At 42.8% G+C, this 22,427-nt stretch overlaps 2 protein-coding genes across 2 annotated transcripts in view; one reads left to right on the top strand and one right to left on the bottom strand.

Annotated features, from left to right (window-relative positions):
- The window catches only part of bin3 (bridging integrator 3), a 32,488-nt gene extending 29,596 nt beyond the window's left edge, over positions 1-2,892 (top strand). Inside the window, exon 9 of the mRNA XM_063490583.1 lies at positions 1,389-2,892. Within this exon, the coding sequence (XP_063346653.1) occupies positions 1,389-1,535 (147 nt within the window). The 3' untranslated portion in view covers positions 1,536-2,892. The remainder of the gene's footprint in view (positions 1-1,388) is intronic.
- A 103-nt stretch (positions 2,893-2,995) lies between these two features.
- Positions 2,996-21,997, bottom strand: acsl2 (acyl-CoA synthetase long chain family member 2). The gene is made up of 20 exons (XM_063489195.1): positions 21,899-21,997; positions 10,501-10,739; positions 10,293-10,407; positions 10,072-10,136; positions 9,865-9,966; positions 9,223-9,322; positions 7,569-7,747; positions 7,421-7,453; positions 7,178-7,229; positions 6,947-7,020; positions 6,568-6,645; positions 6,341-6,475; positions 5,524-5,658; positions 4,807-4,975; positions 4,632-4,720; positions 4,432-4,548; positions 4,218-4,361; positions 4,025-4,126; positions 3,869-3,940; positions 2,996-3,783 (listed from the first exon to the last, which is right to left on the bottom strand). Exons 2-20 carry the CDS (start codon positions 10,735-10,737, stop codon positions 3,643-3,645), a joined length of 2,139 nt encoding a protein of 712 aa, XP_063345265.1. The 5' UTR covers positions 10,738-10,739; positions 21,899-21,997; the 3' UTR covers positions 2,996-3,642.
- Between the last annotated feature and the right edge of the window lie 430 nt (positions 21,998-22,427).

The following is a 22,427-nucleotide window of genomic DNA, read 5'->3' as shown; positions in this document are numbered from 1 at the left end:
CCTCCACACCCTTTTCTCCCAGCCGCTTGTTGCTGCTCAGCGTCCAGCAGCAGAAGGAAAAAGAATAAAGGGAGTCTTTGTTGTGAGGCTTCAGTTTCACTATAACAAGTCCTGTCCAGCAACTGTCAGAGGGAGACACCACCTGACCTGTCAGTTTCTACAGATGTTGATGAAGTGAGGCATTGTCTTCATTTATTCATCTTTTTTTTTTTTTAGTTGCTTCTCTTACAGTGGACGCTGTGTTTACGGAATCGAATCCAACTTAAATTATTCATTTTGTTGTCAAAGGTCAAAGTGTGACCTCTCCATGTAAATATTAAGCAGCTGGGAGTATGGTATGTTAAAATGGCTCTGTTTTACCCCAAGCTTTTTTTTTTCTTTCTTTTTTTTGGGGGTAGGTGGTCAGCTGTGTGAGCCTGCGTTTACTCCTCGTGGTGACTTGACTAATTGTAATGGTAGTCTTTGCTACAGAGGGCGCCTAGACACTGATCTGGTGTACATTATCATCACAGTTCATATGGACATTTCCGATGGCCCTTTCAACAAGCCACTTTTGGGAAAAAAACATATCCGCTTTACCCCCACAAGCAGCAGTAACCCAATACTTATAGCCCACTCATGTGGTTTAGGTGGCACATATTGGTATAAACATGCAAAGGTCTTTCAGGCGGAGCACTTAAAAAGGCTTGTATAAGGTGGTTTAGAAGCAGTGTCTGGTCTGCTTATGGCAAAATTCTCGTTCTGTTGTGACCCTTTTAGTGAAACAGTAAACTTTTCCCACGGGTCTCTCGGTTGGTCTTGTTGCAAGGGAACACGTGCAATTTTAGAGAAGTTGGTGTCGTCCCCCCCTTAAGGAGCATGGCATCGTATGCATCGCTGCATGAATAAATATTGAGATGTGTGTGTGGGTTTTAAGGGGTTGTATTTCCCAGTACTTTCATTCTCTGCCCACTCTTCTGGAGTCTTGTAATGTGATTAAAGTCTATTAATCATCAAAGCAACTCTCTAGGGAGCCTGACTCATGAACTAAGGGGAAGAAGCAGGGGTGGGAAGTGTCAAGAAAGCTTTCAGTGAACACTCTCTATCTCTTGTTCAGATTGGGAGAGAAAAGCAGGGTCACTACCCACTGAAGTGCTGGGTTTTGGGGCTTTGTCAGAGTTGTTTGATATCTGTGGGCTCCCCATTCTCCTCTCAAGTCACTTCTCATTAGCAGGGTTGAAGTAGTATGAGAACAGCAGCTTCACACTTGTAAGTAAAAACACGATTAGACTGTATTTGGTGTTCAGATTTTGGTTTCTGGTGTTCCCTGAGAGGTCTGTGGATCGACCTGTTCCCATTTTCATCAGAGGACAGACTTACGTTTTTATTTTTCCTTCTCTACCCACCAGGTGGTCTATTTCACCGAAATGTACAAGATTTTCAGCGAGTTAACAGACCAGATCGACCAGGCAGGGTTGACTGACGAGCAGAGGGAGAGGGAGACGGAGGCCAAGCTCAGCGAGTTGCGTGCTCTGTCCATTGTCGCCGACGACTGAGTGAGGAAAATACGAAAACGGGCTCTTTTCATGCCTCTCTGAATGGATTGCACTCTCTTCAAGCTCCTCCAGAGTTCAAACGGACAGCAGTGGCCTAAACCTGATTATCCATTTGTTTCCTTGCGGCCTCATCCCCGCCCCCAATTGCTCTTGCACTACACCCTAATCTTTCATCATCTCAGCAACTCAAAGCAGCTGAATGCCACATTAACTAAGCCATCAGCCAAGTGCAACATTATAAGCCAATATGTTGTCGTTTATTTTTATTTTCTTTTAGTAAAGGAATCAGACAGATCTTGTCAGAACTAATTAACAAGGTTACGCTTCATGGTTTCAGAGGTATCTATAACCATTTGTTTCTAATGTGTAAAGTGAGCAAGAAAATGTTTCTATTAGTCACATCTGCCTTGTTGGCAGCAGTGTGTGAAATATAGTTTTATTATCCAACTTTGAAATTACACTGGAAGGTGTTATGTAATGTAGTGTAGGTTTAAAAATTTTGGTCTTTTCTGGTAATCTGTGAGTTTAGCTCTGTGCCATTCTGTGTGAGGGCTTTTTATTGGGGTTCATCAGAACACATTAGCTCATCTGTGATAACATGTCTGACTTTGGATATAACATTAAAAACGGTGTAACACGGAGTGGTGTTGAAAGGTCGACCACTCATGCTTCAGACATATCCAGGTTGTTTGTTTTTTAAACCCCACAAGTAAGAAAGAAAAAAAATCAAAGGCTGGTGCGCCCTCTAGTGGAAATAAAGTGACCCATATTTTCCTTTTGTTCACACCATCCATCCTTTGTTCTATTGTTGGTTAGAGTGTGTGTTAGCGAAGAATCTCACACATTGTTGGCAGCCTTAAAAAAGTATTTTTCTCTGTATCCTCTACATCAGGGTTGGAAGACAAATGTTTTATAGCATCTCTTTTTTTTGGACCAAATCATGCTCTCATCACATGCCTTTGTTTCCACTTTCCATCAGGTAGAGCCTTGGCATGATAACTACACTACATAGTAATGTAAACACACACTGAATGTTACTCATTAGTGAACTTGAAGTTACAAGTATGTTGACTATTTATTTTTTTGTGGCTTTTTATTGTGTAATTACTGAAGGAAATGCTTAGCCGGTTGCTCGTCTTTGTGTTCTGCAATGCAGACTGTCTGATTACACGCCAATAACTGGATGAATGAAGGTGCTTTTCTAAGTTTAAGTTATAGTCATGGTTGATTTTTTTTTTTTTTTTAAATATACCTAAATGAATACTTTGTGATCAGATTGGGTTATTGTGTAAGTTTTTAAATAACGTCAGATAATATTTTCTGCTTCATTATCATCATGCAATAAACAAAATGCAAGAAAAGCAACCAGTGACTATTTTGCTGTTGTCTTCATGAGTTGATTTGTGTGTGTGCGCTTCTGCACATGCCTGAGTTTTTATGAACTGAATGATGCAAACACGTCAATTACTAATCTTTATTTACTGGCATTAGTCAAATCCTGTTTACAAATCACAATAAGCATTATTTACATTTTTTCCCCCCATTCACCGCTCATTCATATTAATTGTTTAACTTGAGGTGAAGTCAGTGGTTTGAAGTAGTCACTAAGATGAAACATATTCATCAGAAGCTTATGTGACGGTGATGCAAAGACCCAACAACCATAAAATACGAACCTACAGTTAATGCAACGTCTAGGAGGAACAATGCCGTAAGTGCACATAAAGAGTCCCTTTCAAAATCTTTGCTTGGGAAAGCAACAGTGCAGTGTAAATAAAAGGATCAAAGTTAATATCAGTTCTTCCTAATACCGTCTGTGCTTCTCCTCTATGCAACTAAACAATGATAATGTCCATGTAAAATCTTATTAGTGACAATGACTGTAAGGCAAATATGGATCCACTCAATTTCCTTGTCTGGAGTTAAGAGAGAGATGTGATCACAGGTGGATGACAAATTTCTGGATAACAAAATAATATTCCAGATATAACGAACTGTAGGGTTTGAGATGAGGCACTGCAGGCTATACACTCCCAGGTCCCGTTTTTGTTCTTTTATTGGACACCCCTGACCCACGGGTGTCGCGTCTGCGAGTTACTGAGTCGAGTTAGTTTGCCTTCTTGCTGTACATGCTTGAAATCTGTTCCTGAAAGTGTCTGCGGATGTCGGCGCGCCTGCTTTTCAGGGTGGGCGTGAGAAGGCCGTTGGCGACACTAAACATCTCTGGATGCAGGTAAAGGTCCTTCACCTGAGACAGAAAGGTGAAGCATCGAAATCAGTTAAGTTCAGCCACTTTGTAACTTGTGTGTTTGAACCTCGATGAGTTTGCTCACTTGTTCAAACGAATTCAGCCGTGCTTCCCTCCCCACAGCGCTCATGTCCTCTAAAACTGCCTTCTTAACATCCTGTTGAAGACAGAACCAGTTTCCATTTAATTCTCCTGTGAGGACTTTAATCAGATGAAAGTTATATTCCAGAATTAGGCCTACAGGATTTTGGCACAGCTCCTCGTAGGACCCCACAAATCCCCGATCCTTGGCCCAGTCAACAAACACCTCTGGGTCAGGGACAACTATCCCTATTAAATAAGACTGATAACAAGAAATGCAAGACAAAATGAAACATCAAACCGTGCCTCTGAGAACACTTCACTTTGGATAAGAAAGCTAAAATGTGTCGTACCTGTAAACTGTCTCCATGCACAAACACCTGGAGTACAGGGACACAACGCATGTAGACGTTTTCTATCTTCTCCGGAGCGATGTATTCTCCTTGTGCCAGCTTGAAGATGTGCTTTTTCCTATCAATGATGCGCAGGGTCCCATTCTGACAAAAACAAGTGTGTTAACACAAAGTCACTTGACTCATACAGGCTAGTTAGTGTGTCTAATCTTACTGGAAGCCACTGGCCCACGTCCCCGCTGTGCAGCCAGCCGTCGCTGTCCAGGGCTTCAGCTGTCTTCTCTGGATCCCTCAGGTAGCCTCTGAACACGCTGGGGCCGCGAATACAAATCTTAACGGGACAAAGCAGTGAGACGTCACCACACAGCATCCGCTGATAGGTAAAAATGTGTTCATATCTTTGCGCTGGCTGACCTCTCCCGCTCCGTTCTTGGCATAGTAATTCATCTCTGGGATGTCCACCACCTTCACCATGGCGCAGGGCAAAGGAGCACCAACATGACCTGACACAAACACACGCCTGCTGTTAACAGGAGAAACCACAACGGCATCCACCCTGAACACCTGACAGTAGAAGAGCGTTTCCTACCTGTGCTACAGTCCCCTGGCATAGAGAACGTGCAGCCCGCTGTGCACTCGGTCTGTCCGTAACCCTCAAATATCAGACACCCCAGAGTGGCTCTGAGGAAGGACAGCACTGCTGGGGAGATCGGTGCCGAAGCGGTCAATGCAAACCTCAGATTACCCCCTAAACTCTCCTGAAAAAAAAAAAAAAAAAAGTTCCTACGGTGAAGCATTTATGCAAAGCAGTTCAAACACAATCATATTGTGGATGCGAGCTCATTCCCATTTTAAATCATATTCAACCTTGGTCATATTTTCCCATCTGTATTGATCACACCAAGCCAAAATCTTTCAGTCCTTGTTTGCCTGCACGCGTGCTTCTCCAATACACTCCCACAGGGCCAATATGCTCCGGGTGATTTTGGCACCGATTGCTGGAATAGTTGTGCCTCTCTTGTAAAGTTTGGATACAAATTTGTTGATTATTTGCAGGGCTGCTTGTCTACATGTACCACCGTGTTAAGTGCTACAAAACACAGACGAGGACAACTGCAAAGTCAGGGATTTTCAGAAAATATGGCACTTAATAGTGAAGTTTAGAGAAGAAAAGATGTTCTGTGGGCTGATTTCAGAGGAGGCCACTGCAGAGCCAAGCATATGGATGAGTAACCTACATATGAATGTAAACAGCAGCAACAGGCTGAGAAAGTATATGATCCACGCGGAGCTGTCAGCCACTGACCTGGATCTTGTTGAACACCAGTTTGTCCCACAGACTGTTGTTACGTACAACCCCGCTGCTGAGCTCCACCTGCTTTCTTTTCACAGCGTAGTTGAGCAGAGCTCTTCGAAATGGTGAGGTCACCGAACCCAGGATCTATGTAAAAAAAATTGGCGAGAATGTACAAAAAACAGAAACACACCCAGGATTATGGCGGCCTTCTTAATACAAGGTAAAAAATATTGGATTGGCTATTTTTAGATAAGTCAGCAGAAGTCCTGTTTGGAGCGTTTTCCCCTTGTTACATATGCAAAGTGCTCAGTCTTAGTATTTCTGTCGTAGGGCCTTTGCCTTAAAATAAAAAGGGCCTTGACGTGACACCTATTGCGCTATATAAATAAAACAGAACTGAGGTGAATTCTCTGCGCAAATTTGAGGTATGTGCTGACATCACTGAGCACGCAAGTGTTGTGGGTTTAACGGGACTTCTAACCACACCAAGGAGCAATCTAAAAAAGAGCAAGTCACACTGGAGGACGTGCACGAGAACGTTACCTTAAAAGGAAGATCAATCTAGATTTAAATCAGTCTATTTTATGGGGTTTTTTTTGCTTTTCGGTTTTATTGCAATACAACAGTGGACAAAGGACAGTGGGAAGGCAGGCAGAAAATAGCCTCATGACGGATTAAACCCAGGCCCATGCAATGGCCTTACGGCACACGGGCTGCCTGCTGATGCCAGTGAGCTATACTGGTGCATGATTTTTACTAACAGGTGGATCTGCTGCACTTTGCACCTTGTAAAAGAAAATGAGGAGCGGGTAATGCGTTTGCTGACCTTGTCATAGATGCGATTGAGTAAACGAGGCACGACGGGAAAGAAGGTAGGCTTCAGAGTTTTAATGTCATCCATAAGAAGAGAAATGTCCCCCTGGTAAAATCCTACTCGGGCCCCGTAGCAGAACATGGAGACCTGCAATAGAAACAGATTTAATTTAGGGTTTATACACAAAAAAGTAGGAAAGAAAGAAAGACAGAAAAGCATGTGAGAAGAGGATCAACTACCTGAATCATTCTCTCAAACATGTGGGCAAGCGGCAGGTAAGAGATCGACACGTCGTCTTGCTGGATCTCAAACGAGCCCTGAGAGAAAAACGAGAAATGAAATGAGCAAAAAAAGCACAGGGGACAGATTAGGTTGAGGCAGCGGCATACGGCGAAGCCTCGCAGGCAATCAAACATGTTGTATGGCAGAATCTTTATGCAGGGGCAATTAGTTAAAGTACCTCGCAGCGACAGGAGCAATCAAACACCCAATTAATCATACCATTAGACACAGCGGGGAGGGGGACAGTTTGGAGACATGCAGACACAAGCAAATGGGAAGCGACGGTAGCTGTGAGGCTGTTCTCAATTAGACAACGAGGTGGAAGTGTAGACAGACCTCCAGGATCTTAATGACAGAGGAAGTGTTGGAGGCGATGTTGCCGTGGGTGATCATGGCTCCCTTGGGCTTCCCTGGGTAAATAAACAAAACATTATTGCAGTGCCCCTGCGCAGCAAAGGAAACTGCAGCGGTGCCATAAAGAGTGGTTGTTAGTGGGCACTGAAGGGCATTTCTCTAATGATGTGAGTGAAGGATAATTACGGAGAGGCTTATGAGATCAGACGGTACCTGTGGTTCCACTGGTGAAGCAAACCACGGCCAGATCCTGAGGCTGGGGTGGCTACAGAGGGCAGCAATAAAATATGAGAACATGACAACGGACTTCCTCCGCTCTCAATTTAAGCCCCTGCTTATGAGTGAGTGTTAATGATATCCTATTGGACAGGAGCGACGACAGAGCTGTCACGCCAGTGTTTAGGAAGGGGGAGATCAGCCTTTTACGTGAGCAGCTCTGAGAGATGACAAACTCACCACAGGATCTTTGAGGTTCCTCCTTCCGATGTCCTAAGATGTGGACAGAGAGGAGTTGCTCGTATCAATTTGCACATCAACAACGATGAGTCGATTAAAAGGGGCTACATTTAAATGGCTACGCCCCCCCACCCCAACCCCAACTCACCATGAGCTGCTCCAGCTTTAAAACCTCCACCTCACAGCTCTTCGCCCTCTCCACAAAGGCCTGGCTGAAGTCGTTAAAGAGAACGAGGCAGGACAGCTTCGGAGTCGTGCCCTTCTCCTTGTTCTCTAGCAGAGATGCCGCCTTCTCCTCCCGGTCACAGATCACCACAGAGATCTCCGCTAAAAAAGCACCGAGCACACACTTACACAGAAAGTTTGTGAAGAAATGTTCTCATCAAAGTGTGAAATCTGTGGGTTTTTTCCACTCGGCTCTTCTGCCCGTCTCAAAAGGACTACCGAACACAATCTCACTTTGAACTAATGAAGCCAGGATGATCGCATTTTTCACATTCAAATATTTCTCCTGTCAGAACAAATCAAACCTCTTTGAACTCGCACGCATATACTGCTGCTCAGGAACAGCTAAAACTGAGCAGGCGGGTTTACTTTTACTTCAAGTGATCAGGTGTAGCCCTAGCTTTGTTTAATCTTTATACACACTCAGCCACTTTATAAGGTACACCTGCTCATTTACACAAGCATCTATGGCAGCATCTCAGTGTTTGTAGCCACGTAGACATTAAGGACTTTGCAGCATGGATGCTGGTGCCAGATGGGCTGGTCTGAGTGTTGATCTGCTGGGGTTTTCCCACACAAACATCTCTAAGGTTTACAGAGAATGGTCTGGAAAAGTGGAAAATATCCAGCGAGCAGTGGTTCTCTGGGTGAAAATGTTGATGTGAGAGGTCAGACAAGAGGCAAGACTGCTTTGAGCCGACAGGAAACCAGGAGCAACTCCGATAACCACCTATTTCAACCAAGGTATGTAGAAGAGATGCTCTGAACACGCTGTGCTGCACGTTCACACAGCCCACCTTAAAACAGGCCACACTGCGTTTCATTCCTGTCAGCTAATAGCAGGAAAACTGGGGCTGCAGTTTGCATAAGCTCACCAAACTTTGATAAATAAGATCAGAAAAAACGTTGCCTAATCTGAAGAGTCTCAGTTTCCTCTGCTACATTTAGGTTGTAGGGTCAGAGAATTTGACGTAAACGACACAAAAATACAACTTAATCCTGCCTTTTATCAACGGTTCAGGGTGTCAGTGGTGGCACTTTCAGCCCCTTTTGTACCAACTGACTCATACAGATCCACCCACAGCCTAACTTAGTATTGTAGTGACCACAATGTACCAGTCTTCTGCTGGAAGAAATATTTTCTATGCATTTAGATAGAAATGCTTAGTTTAGTTATTAGTTGGTTATTAGTTGTTTACATAGGAAGGAAAAAAACAACAACAGGATCTACTGTGTCAGCATTTTGTAAATGTTTGGGAAGTTCTTCTTTGAGAGTTCAAATCAAGTTAAAAAGCCTATAAGAGGTAGAATTATGCAGTTTTTCAGTAATAACAGTGACAATGATTAATGCAGGACTTTTACTAGTAAAGGGTATTTTTATGCCTGTAGTACTTCTGATATTTATAGCATATTCTGTACACGATGATATTCTTCCTTCTCCAATATTTTCTTTATTCAAAGGGCAAAATATCCATATGCAGTTTGTATGTCTGATGTGATGAAGGCTTCACGTTTGACACCATATGTGAAACGTTTTCATTTTTGGACTGTGTATTTTAATGTGAAGGTTTTCTCACCAAGGTTGAGGATATGCACCATCGCCTCCAGTCCCAGCGTGTCATAGAGAGGCACCACTGCCATGGAGTAGGTGTAGCAGGCCAGCTCTGAGATGATCCACTTTAACCAGCAGAGGGAGACAAAGCAGCACTGTTACACTCCTCATCAGTCCCCAAGTCATTCCCAGGTAATGACTTGGGGACTGGGATCCACTTTACCGTGGTTTCATATTTATAAACCCATATACAACATAAACAACACTCAAGGTGTAGATCGGTCAAATGAGAGGGTTAGGGGCTCTAATAGAGCAGAAAATTGTCTTTTACTACGGCAATAATTGCCTTGTCCGACAAGTGTATTAAAATAAAATGAGACACTCTCCAATATTAGCTGCCCTGGAGACCCACATTCACTACTAGCACCGTGCTGGCAATATAAATAAAGGCAAACACAATTTCACAATAGATGGATTAAAAAAAAAAAAAAAAGGAAATCATAAATTCAATTTTCAAAATGTGTTTAAAAGGGAATGCTGAGCTCCGAGGGTAGAATCATCATCCACAAAACCTCCGTGGAGATGTGAGTTATTTAATAAATTTCAGATCAAAGGCAAACTAGAGTGGGATGAGCTGTCACACCACAGAGCAGTGGGAGGTCCATACCTCTGGCCTGTTTTGTGCATAGATCCCAACAAACTGCTCCGGGTTCGGCTGGCAGCCTTTAGCCAACAGGCCAGAGCCGAGCACCTGCGCCTGCTCAGCCACCTGAAGGATTAGAGGCTCTCAGTGAACAAACAGTAAAGATCAAACACATTACATGGAAGTGCTGAGATAACTGGGATGAATCACAGAAGTAACGATATGCCAGACCTCAGTGTAGGAGATCCACTCGTAGGGCTGACCCGGCTTCCTGAAGCCAAGACACGGGCCACTTCCTGAAGGACACAACACCGCTCTGTCAGCTCAGAAAGTCTGCTGATAGTTCTGCTATCAATCCACTTTCCAGTTTTCCTCTACTCTGTCCGGTTTCACACCGACTTCTCCATCACTAGGAGAGTGTTTAATGAAGTGTGTGTGAATGTGTGCATCACCTGAGATCATCAGGCCCCTTTGGAACATGTCGTAGGCCGTCCTGGTGTCGTCATAGTAAAACTCCAGCAGAGTGTCATCTTTGAGGATCGCCGATCGCCTGCAGCTGGGATCTCCCTGCAATAAACACCACCCTGTCACTGACAGCCCTGCAGCAATGCAGAGCGTGCTAACACACGCCTAAGCCAGCAATAGCCGTGCCTCACTCACGTTAACGGCCACAGACTGGGCTTTAAGATCGCAGGGAGGGCGCATGGGTCGAGGACGGGTCACCAGCCAGTACGCTGTGATGGAGGCCAAGGCTCCTAAACCGAGCACGGAGGAGGGCGACAGGGAGAAGGAGGAGGAGAGAGGCAGAGATGGCAGAAGACTCCACAAGTCCTCCGATTCGGAGCCTTTAAGTCCTGCGCTGGAGCGAAGCGACCGCAACCACTCCTGGAAATGCATAGCTGAGGAGACAGGATGTAGAAAAGGAAAAATAAGCAGTCAAAAGGAAGAAAATTACATGGTGCATAGGGACAGATGTTAACTCTGCTGCTACTTTAAAACAACAACAAGCATATAGAGTAGCAGACTAACACTGAAGCTTTTTGTATTGTTTTCTGTGTGGATTCTGCTTCTTTCTTTCTCTTTTTAAACTTGATGTGTATCTGATAAATTTGATGCAGAGCTTTGTCTTTGCACGACTTTTATTTATATATTTTTATTTTTTCATTAATCTGTGTTGCGGGGAAGTTTAGCACTAAAAGAAATGTCTACCTTGTTTGGGAGCCGGGGATTATTTTTTACTAATGATTAATCTGTTTACATAAAGCTGCAAAAACAATTTAAAACAAAAAAAGGAATTTAAAAATCCCAAGGCCAAAGTTAGCACCTCATTTTCTTCCTCACAGACCAGATTTTTTTCAATTTGTTTGATTTATGGCTCCAAAGATTACCTGGCTTCCAGTGTCTGCTCAGAGTGTGCTCTTTTTTACAGTGCGGTATGAGACTGAATTCACCTCTAAAAAAAGAAAAAGAAAAAAGATAATAGTCATGATCGCCGCTACGTTCACTGACCTTTTGGCCTCTTCCTGAACGAGAGCTGCTCTCTCCCTCACCCTCTGCTCCAGGTCTTCCACACCTGAACAACACGCTGATCATCCACGATTTTGTTTTACATGTACAATGACAATAAAAGGCTTTTCTATTCTATTCTGCTCATTTGTGAAACTACACATATCGCTCCAGCAGCAAGACCTCCATGCTGTTTGGTTGGTGAGCCCTGAGATGTGTGGTTGCTGGATTAAGCAGAAAAAAACACCAAAAAACACAGAACTACAGTGATCTCGGGAGGTGAAAGTGGCAAACTTGTGGGGCCTTGGTGTCTTTGCATGTTAGTGGAAACTTTTTAAGGGCTTTCTGCAATTTATGCACATTTTCTCCTGTTTTGTGGCCAGCCAGGGAGCTTAGGTGTTGTACTTTTGTTCCAACTTAGAGCTTAGTGGGGGTTTTTTGCTTTCTATCAAGAGTGGGGGGTTTGTTTTATTGTTTTTGTCCTTGAAGACCCTGAGGTCAGTTTGCTTCCTTTCTTATTATTGCCTTTTATTTACTTTAATGCTTTAATTGTAAATACATTCTTATGATTGTAAAACCAACGTGGTTGGAGGCTCAGTTCATGGTCGGGTGGCACTTTGTGCTAAACTCCACGTGTCCCCGTAGACTTCTCAGGGCTTTGAAAATCACTTTAACCAAGAAGGAGGCAAAGCAACATTTTCCCTTCACTCCATTTGGCAAACAGCGTGTTGGATTTAATAAGAGATTTGGGTCACATCATCAGGAATGATCAGTGTGATGATGGCGATGTGCAGCAGCACTGCAGTTGAATTCAAAATGGCCCTCTTTAAAAGCCTGCTGCACTCTGACTTTATACAGCTCATTTGTGGTGCAATTACAGCCCAGCAAAAGTGGAAAAATCTTCAGGTGGTGCACTGACAAGACATGCCAGTTGCATCTGAGACTAGTCATGCTTCTGAAGCTCTTGGTGTGATGGAGAACTGTAAGCACATCTTTATCTATGCTGACTAATTTATGCGAATGTAGATGCAATAACAGGACTTTTCTTTATTGACCTGGACTTTGAACTTGATCAAAACTACAGTCAGTTGAGAGCTACTTTTATCTGTTCAAACTAGAGGTAGGAAAATACCCCATCAATATTGCATAGTATTGCAATATTTTGCAAGGCAATATTGTATCGATATTTTATAAAATACATTAAAATACTCAGACTACTACGAACAAGCGGGCCAACCTGATGCACACTGGATGCACTTAGCTCGAGAACACTCTCGTAATTCAGAGCAAACTAATAGCTGAGTGACACAAGTAAAAATAGGACAGCAGCCTCCAACAGGTACAAAAATCTCAGCGGCTACCTGGTGACTGTACTGAAATTCATCACATTTGTGACTGATTGCAACTTGTGGTGGATAAATAGTTGTCTAGAGCTTGAAGTTGTTGCACGCTCACGACCAGTTTTGGGGCCAGATTCACTAAACAGGGGAAATAGCGCATGAGTCCAATCCCTAAATAGTGCTCATAGGTGTGGTTAGTTTTATGGGTGATTTACAAAAGTTGCGATGTTTTCTAAACACAGTTCATTTTTATATCTTAAACTGCATTATTTGGCGTGAGCCCTAGCACCATCTCCAAATTGAAGGCCAAGTTCAATAAAACAAGGGATGTCAGATTCAGGCTAGGAAGTGGGCGTCCTAAGAGAAGATGACACAACAAGAAGAGCGTTTCCTCACCCTGTCAGCACTTAGGAACTGAGAGCAGTCTTCTACAGATTTGCAGTCAAGGTTTGCAGGACAATATGGCCGACGGCTCTCTACCCACACAATCTGGAACAAACTGCACACAGACAATCTCTGGGCTCATAGGGCTGCCAGAAGGCCTGCCATGACAGCCCCTCACCGTCAGGCCAGTTTGCGCTGGTGACGGCAACATGTGGAGGAACGTTCTGTTCAGTGATGAGTCCAGATTCTGCCTATGCCATATGGATCATAGGTTCAAAGTGCGGATATGACACAGAGAACATTATTCTGATTGCTGCACCGATAGCGTAACAGCTTTTGGTGGAGGCAGTGTGATGGTGTGGGGCGGCATCTGCCTCACTTGGAAAAAAAACAAAACAAGGCTTGTCATCATTGGAGGCAATCTCAATGCAGAGAAATGAAGATGAGATTCTGCAACTAGTGGCATTCCCATGTCTCCACACTCTTTGACCAACCTGACAAGATGACAACGACATCTTCTAAGATGGTTTATCAGAGACTACCTCCAGAATTTGGAAGTGGAGAGGAATGGCTGCCTGCAGTCCTCATCTCAACCCCACTGAACACATTTGGGATCAGCGTGGGTCCGCTGTTCGTGCTAGACTGACCAACACAATCACACTGACTAACTTGTGACAAACATTGGTTTAAGAATAGGATGCTGTCCCACACGAGTATGTGACCAAGCTGGTGACCAGCATGAGGTGGTGGTGCCAGGTTATTCTGAGTATGTATGATTCTTCTACATGTTCTTCAGACTTTCATCATCCAATCAAATAAAAAGGCATCAAACAAGCCTGAATGGCAACGAAGATTTAGCACATTTTCATGGCCGCAAACCACATACTCAACTCTGCTGCTCAACCCCCAAATGCATTTTCCTTACAAACGTGGCACCATTTAAGGGAAATAAACAGGCTTTCCAAGGGTATAAGATTTATTTAAAGGAGCATGGTTACAACAAAGAAATTACGAAAACACAAATTTCCTTAATTTTTGTGCTAGGTTTATGTTATTGCAATGCATATAGCAAAATGTTTACAATTTCAACAATATCTTATTGTCCGTTTTGAGACAGTATCATATCATGGGGTGTTTAGTGATTCCCACCTCTAGTAAAAACAAAAGCCAGATCTAGCTCTGCGTCCCTATGCTTTATATGGGAAGAACGCAATACAAGGAATGAGTACATTCATTTACCTACAAGTTATTCAACTGCAGATGCATCCTTCTCATTTGCAACAGTACCAATGCAAACAGTGCCGACTTTGCCCTCCGTGGCTAAAACAACTTCACAGCACATGTGCAGTCAGACCGAGAGACACAGCTCCTCTCACTAACCGCTGAAGCAGTTCAGGTTTGCAACACTGAACAACATTTTAGGAGGAATTTCAGAGGTCAGTAAAGCTACTGTTTCAACAATGTTAACATTAGCTGTTTCGCTATCAGAAATGACTAGAAATTACCATTAGCCACCTGTTATCATTAGCATAGCAGCTAGCAGTCTGCAGTTAGATAAATATGAATTATTATTGCAGGCTGAACAAATTGCAGATTGAATACTGAGCAGAGCAGATTACGGACACATGGACAACCAGGTGGGTTTCTGGCTGTGCAGAGCAGCGGGGGAAGGGTAGCTGACCCAAACAGAGAGTCCAGTGTGGAGAACTAATCCAAGCAAATACAGAGCGAAATCCAGAGCAGAGCAGCCGAATCAGACAGAAGACATGGTAAAGGGATGCAGTGGGAACGCTGGATAAGAGAAGCTGCAGGCAAGATGATAAATTTTAACTTTAAACTACCTTTACAATAATTTAGTAAAATGTGTTTCATATTTTGTGGTAGCTGTGACGTCATTTTAAAATGCAGGCAGTGATCAGTTCACAATATCTTTGTTTTAGCATAACTAATATTACACTTTATCCAAAGTTCATTTATACTCCTCATATTAGTTTTCCATAATGCTCTTCTTCTACAATAATTCAGTTACTTAGATGTTTGCTTTGTGGTGTGTGTGTGTGTCTGTGTGTGTGTGTATTTATTACCTTCACAATTTGTAATGAAATGATCTAAGTAATTTTAAAAATGGATAAAATCTCTACACTTAACCTTTATACTTAATATTGAATATTTATTTAAGGGAAAAATTAATTGAATAAATCGAGTTTTTTCCTGGGTGTGAGTATCAAGTCTAGTATCCTGATAACTCTAGTGGATGTTTACATATCTGTCCCCCTACACCCTGTTCATCCACATACTAAAGAAAAAAGAAAATACGAAAGAAAAAAAAAATTATCATTCCACTTCTGAAACACAATAATCCAGCCTGAAGAGCCCGGTTTAAAAGGCCCAGCCACAGCGGACCACAGGCTTGGCACAGCTGAGAGAGAGAATAAGAGAAGAAAAGACTCTGGGTCTATACAGGGGAGAGAGTTGTGGGGGTGGGGGGTGGGGGGGTGGGGGGTGGAGAGACACCAGGAAGTAATAACGATTGGCTTAACAGAAACAGGCACCGGGGTTACTCTCAGTCATGTTCTGCCACCCTTTCATTCGCCAGAGAGAAAGAGAGACTCAGGGTGTGTACAGTAGCAACGGGGGCTGGTGGCGAGATGGGCTGGGTCCACCCCTAATGGTTCTCTGCCAGAGACTTTATTGTTCATATCAGAACTGAATGAATCAGGGAGACACGGGGAGGGGAAAATGATACACACACACACACACACACACACACACACAAAACTCCCAACAAAGTGCAAGACCAGACTTCTCCCTGAAACTGCTAATTTCATCCCCTCAAGCCAACCACTTCATCTTCTACCACACAAGGAATTCACCTCTCTGAATAAACCTCCCCTTTCCCACATTTGCTCCCCCCTCCCTGAACGCTCCTCAACCTCTCACCCACTTTCTCCCCCAGTGCCCAATTGGAGAGGATAGCTTCCCCCTCCCTCCTGTTTAACCGGGGCTGATGCTGCGCCGCTTCCCTAGCCTGCACGGGCAAAGCAATGCCACACTCGTCCTCAGAAGGATTTATAATCTGCTTTAAGCATCAATTTATGTGAACTAAAGCTGTTCACTTCCCTCTTTACACCTGCTGAAGCCACAGAGCAGCTGGTGAGCCCCTCGAGTCCTTTCACAAGGTAAATAAATCGAAAACAACGGGCTTTATGAAACGTGACATCAAAAAAAAAAAAAAAAAAAAAAATGACAGTGTGGTGTGAAGAGAGCTTCCTGTGGCCCCTTTCTGTCTTTCTCTCTCCCCGGCCCTCCCTTCTCTCTCACTCCCATTCATTATGGCTATTGTCAAGGCCCAGACAAGAACCATTGTGCTTCCAGCTCTTACTCCCAAGAAGACAGGAGACAAAAGGAATGGCAAACACATGTGAAAATATACTGAAGGAAAACAAACGCACCTTCATTCTCTGCCAGTTCCTGCAGGGAGAGCGCGCTTTTGGCTACATTGTCATTCGGAGAGCTGCTATCGCAGCAGGGCACTCGTGACAGACGTGCACACAGTTCACACAGTAAGTGCTGTGATGTTTGAACAGTAACAGCGGATCGAAACTATATTTGGTGTAAGTAAAGGCATCCGTGTGTGGAGTATATGCCAAAATGCAACACACACAACAACAAAAAAAAAAAAAAAAGGTTCACGTGGGAACGACAGGCATGTCGGTCTCCATGTCTGTGCATGTTTACTCTCGCTCACAAGTGGAGACATAACCGAGAGCTATTCACTAACAGAAGTATGACAAACACATGAGTGGAACGCAGCATGTTGAAATTACAGACAAAAAAAACCAACAACCAAAAACCGGTTTTGAGTAAAATCTGGCATGTAATCAATAATTACAACCTCGTCAATGTTCCTTTATAACCGTCAAACATTTCGACTGCCATCAAACTAATGGGGTGTCATGGAAAAATGATCCCGGGCAGGTGGTAAAAAAAAAAAAATTTAAAACTTAAATAAAGTAAAGTAAAATTTAAATGGCATGGTGAGGTTATGAATTATTGTAAGCTTGAAAGATCTAGGAGCCACAGCAGACACTGCTAAAGATTCATGTCACTGCTGAGATCTGAGGATAAGAAGAGAAGAAGAATAGACCCTGTACTGACTTGTGACATTTTCAGAGGCTGAACACTGCAATAGGACCCGAGTCTGCATGAGCCGTGGGACAGCGCAGCGTGCCCTGCACAGTCTGAAAACATTTCATTGTTGCTGCTATCACCAAATTTAGCTCAGCCCTCCAACATCCTACAGCACCTGACTGCAGAGCTGGGCCAGACAAACATCTGGACTATGCAGCCACGACTGCAGGTCTACACTGAGCACCAGCACTCTCCGGGGCAGTGTGTTTTATGCTGCACTGCAGCTGTAACATTAGGTTTCCAGATGACACCCTACTGGAGTCCCTAAATCAGCAGCAACAAAGAAACAACTTGCAGAGAGGCGATCGGGCTTGAAGCAACGTGATGTAAGACCAAAAGCTTTTCCCTGAACACAGTGAAACTGGAAGAGCTTCCCACTGACTTCAGCAAGATGCTCTCAAACACAACTGAGCATCAATTAAACTTTTGTGGAGAAAATTGTGTAGTTATATATATATGCGCATTTCCTGGTGTGCCTTCTTTGCAAGTCAAATTTGTGCATAAATTTTGACTCCAGTAACCACATGTGGGTCCTGGGATGAAATAAATGTTTTAAAGATGATCACAAGTTTGATTAGTCAATTTTTTTTTTTAAGTCCATGTTTTACCAAGAAAACCAAATAACATGCATCTATTTTCTTCTGTTTATCCAATTCAATGTTGCGCAGGAGAGCCTAGACAGGTTGCTCACACCGCTAACACACATTGACACCCAGATTCACACCTACAGCCAGTTTAGAATCACCAGTTAACCTAACGCCCTACATTGTTTTTGGACTGTGGGAAGAAACTGTAAGTAATCATCCATTATTAAAGCTGACACAGGAAGAACACAGAAAGTCCACAGAGAAAGGTGACAGACTAATTTCAGACCCAGGATCTTCTTGCTGTGCCATGCCGTCCCTCCACTGCACCATCCCCACAAAATCCCAGCAAAACTTTTATGTGTACAATTGAATTGTTAACGACAGTAAAAGTCTTACTCTTGGTAAAAGGGCGGAAATGTAAGCGTATGGAAGAGTGGTTTTTAGAGTTCAGGTGAATTACTGCAAAACCTGGCTTTATCATAAGCTTTTAATATGTTTTCAGTGTTGTAGGAAGCAGCCGTAAGCTGTCGGGATTCATGAATGTATTTTGGCAACATCACCGGCACAGTTAAGTAAAGCTTGCAAGTATAAACAAAGAGCTTGAAAGAGTGGAATTGAATTTGCTGCTCTGTTCAGATTGGTTGTGGTGGCTGTAAATGATTTTATAGAGCAGCCAAAGACTTATTTAACACACATGCACAGAGTTTCCTCTGCATTAGACAGGCAGGCAGAAATGCTCGAGATGCTTAAGCTGCCGTTTCCTTTCCTCGTTCGTGTTGTCAAACGAAACATCGGATAACGATTTGGCTCTGTGCATCACACAGAATGTAAAAAGAGCTCTGTACAGTAGCTTGCAGAGCTTTTTTGTGGTGACGGGAGCAATGCTGGGGAATGCTCCCCCCTGACCCAGAAAACTACAGGAGGTGGCACAAAGGAGGAGGGGGAAGGTTTTTATAGCTGGGAGACAGGCCACAGCATTTTGTGCCAGCACCAGAAGACCAGAAGCAGAAGTAGCGGTGTAGTCTGCACACGCTCCATGTGCCCAGGGAGGAGAGAGTTCTGGTTGGAGGGGACCCGAAGAGAGAGGACTGCAAGACGGACACGTGAGGCCGGCCAGGCAAGCGGCGGGGGGGAAAGGAAAAAGAAAGAATGAAACGCACGGGTGTTTTCTGGCTGTGATTCCTAAACAAAGCGTGAAGAACACAGACACATGCACGCTCGGTCCCAATGACGTTTCTCTTGTAGCAGGAAACGAGAAAGACCACACATCCGGGACGCAGAAAACACCACTTTCCTCAAGACGGTCAGGAGTCTCCCAGGGTCTCGAATTCCCTTAAAGCCAAGCGGAGATTCTCGAAAACAAAGCTACAGTTGTGCATTCTTTTGCAGACGTTTCTGGTTTCAGGTAACTAAGCAGCGCCAGGTTCAAACATCAACATGCTGTCAAAGCTCACGTATGACTGAGCCGGTGTATTTGTTAATTCTTAATGGTTGACTACAAACGTCAGGTGACACATTCAACACTGTAACTGTCAAATACACACAAGGGGATGCAAAACAGATGGCAGGAGGCCATGTGGACAACTCCAAACATGTTGCCTCCGAAAATCTCGACACGCAAGTATTAGAAGTATGATTTAAAACGAAAGCAGATGTAACGTGTGGAAATGAACAGCGGGTGTGATTTTACACAACAAAAATGGCAGAAAACCTACAATTAGGGCTGAAACTCTCTCCAACTGTAATTATCCTCAACTTGGACCACAGACAAAATTCACAGCAGCCCCCTTTTCTCTGTACCTCGCTTACATTTTCCACATATAGCCTGTAAAGTTTGGGCAAGTTTAGCAGCAAAACAAACCCTCTACATATATATACATTATCCCCAACACTGGCCTTTTAATACAGATCATGTAGATAAAATAAAGCAAAAAGGTTCATGTACAGTGGCATGCAGAATGCAAGGACGAAGAAACTTCTTAAAAAATAAAAGTGTCTGTACTAAATTGATTTATGCAAATGTAAGCAGCGTCTTTATTGAGTGCTCTTGTTCTAAAGAATATGGTACTTCCTGCGGACTCATTCAGACTTCCTCATCTCTGACAGGTGACTTATGCTTGATTACAGCAGTGTCTTCAACGACAATTGACTTTTCCTTCTGCGAGTTCCACTTCAATCTAAACTCTAAAGTTAGCAAGCGCGCCATTTTTTGGTCATGTGATTGCATTTGAGAGGTTTCTCTGACAGGCAGATGACCTGTCCTGCCTCTTACCCAGTGGGTGCTGCCGGGATAGGCTTCTGATAGTAAACAGATGTAAAATGTGATCTAATCTTTGCTTTGTGGAAATCGCAGCACTCTTAATATGCCAGGACGTTGCTTTCGGGTTGTGCTGATCATTGAGTCCACTGATGAAAAATTATAAAAACTATTTTTATATTCCTTAGAGGAGCTTCACATTTTTCTATGTGGGGAAAAAAAAAAATCACAATTGTGGCAGTAAGACTGGATTTGGGGAAGACAATGTTGAAAACATCTGGAATCATTAACTGATGGTACAGAAAAAAAGAACATGCTGCATGTCTTTAGAACATTATCCTACCACCACTGAGACGCACAGATAAACAGTACCATGTTTTTGGGGTGGTTTTGCCATTAAATATGAACTCTTTTTTTTTCCCCAATAAATGAGAAAGGGTTCCACGTGTGCGACTTTAAAAGCTGATGTTAATGACTGAATGATGTGTTGATTTAGTTTCATAGTTGTTTTAAACTCTTTACACATTTGTTTGTTTTATCATCATGCTGGAAATATGTTCATTAATTTAAACACAAAACATAACATGCCAACATCTTCCACTTATCCAATTCTGGGCTGCAGATGGGACTGGAGCCTTTCCTGGCTGTCACAGGGCAGGGGGTACCCAGAGAGAGCCCACACAGGAGAGGCCCAAGGTTGGATTTGAAACCAAGACCTTGTTGCCTGAGGCAACAGTGCTAACCACCGCACCAACCCCAAAAACTGTCAAGTGAGTAATAATAATATATTTGGCACTTTAAGTAAGCTATAAAGTGATAAAGTGAAAATTAAAGAAGAAAAACAGCATAAAGCATCTTATTAAGGAGTTGGACCTCCATGCTCTTCGGCACTGATTCTCTAAGTATTTGAAACTGTACTTGAGGGACACTTTCCTTCATCTGGTGTTTTGATAATAGTGGTGGTGGACACCAACATCTGGGTCATACAGGTGTTGACTTCAGTTGCGATCTGGTGATTTGCAAAGGTCAGAGCATGTGACTGTAATCACATGCGTACTCAAAAGCATTCAGTGACCCCCTTATGAATGAAAAAGAAACCACGCCGATTGGGAGAAGCAGTTCATTACTGGGTGGAAGGAATCACTCAGAACAGCCCTGGTTTCATTTTCAGTTGACAGAAGGCCATGCCAATCGATTATTATTATTTTTTTGGTTTGTCACCATTTCATTTCACATAACCTGTGTATCTGAACTATGCTGGGAATGCATTAAGAGTAAACTGCTGGTGTAATTTTTATGGGAGAAGATTATCCTGTTCTCACATCCACAATACATTCAAACAAACTCCCAATCAGCTCACAGCTTATATGCTATATTCAGTTATTAATATTTAACCCATGCAAAAAACACAGGTGTTCAGTATTTAAATGCAACTTGATTTACATACATAAATGTTTCATTTTTGCTTGTTTTTAACAAAGTACACAAAAGTTTAAGAAAAATGTTTTTACCAAATACACATTTTTCCTGCTGCCTCGAATCACTTTCAAAGAAATCTCTTTCTTTGCTTGCGTAAAACCTTTCACAGGTTAACAGGTTGATTCCTCTTCACATTCCTCCAAAATCTGCAACTATCAGCTCGGCAGCATGGGAACTCGGCGGGCTGCAGCCAAACTTTTAGTTTCTTTTTTTTTTCACAGTCTAAGCCTGCTCAGTTTAGCTTTGTGCTTCTTTATCGAGCTGACACGTCTGAATACAAACTACCGAAGAAAGAGACTCTGACAGAGACTTACCAGAGTGAATGCAGGTTTCCAAACGGTCGTTGACTGAGAGCCTCACTTAATTCTGCCGCAGGTCCACAGAAATTTGCCCACCAGTCCAGCTAAACGCAATTAACCTCTGTTTCCGGTCCAAATCTTCAAAATAAAGGACTGCGCTCAAACACTTTATACAAACACACTGACTTTAACGGAAAACAGTTGTACATATACAATGATAATAAAGGCTATTCTAATCTTTTCTAAGAGAGGATGAGAAACACTGGGGAAAAAGACGTCATAATATGAAAAACATATTATATGTATAAATAAATAGCAAATAATTGTTATTTCATTATCATATATATATATATATATATATATATATATATATATATATATATATATATATATATATATATATCAATTAGTTGATTCACTTTATTTTTAGCCAAAGCAGGGTATATATAGATAGTTATTTCACCATCTTTGCACGCTGCACCATTAAACATATACATATGCTATATGTTGCTATTGTCTGTGTCATGTTGCCACTGAGAACGAA

The sequence above is a fragment of the Pelmatolapia mariae genome, linkage group LG12, assembly GCF_036321145.2.
Source record: "Pelmatolapia mariae isolate MD_Pm_ZW linkage group LG12, Pm_UMD_F_2, whole genome shotgun sequence".
NCBI classification, from domain to species: domain Eukaryota; kingdom Metazoa; phylum Chordata; class Actinopteri; order Cichliformes; family Cichlidae; genus Pelmatolapia; species Pelmatolapia mariae.
The sequence above is the reverse complement of the archived record's forward strand: the minus strand, read 5'-3'. Positions and strand labels throughout refer to the sequence as shown.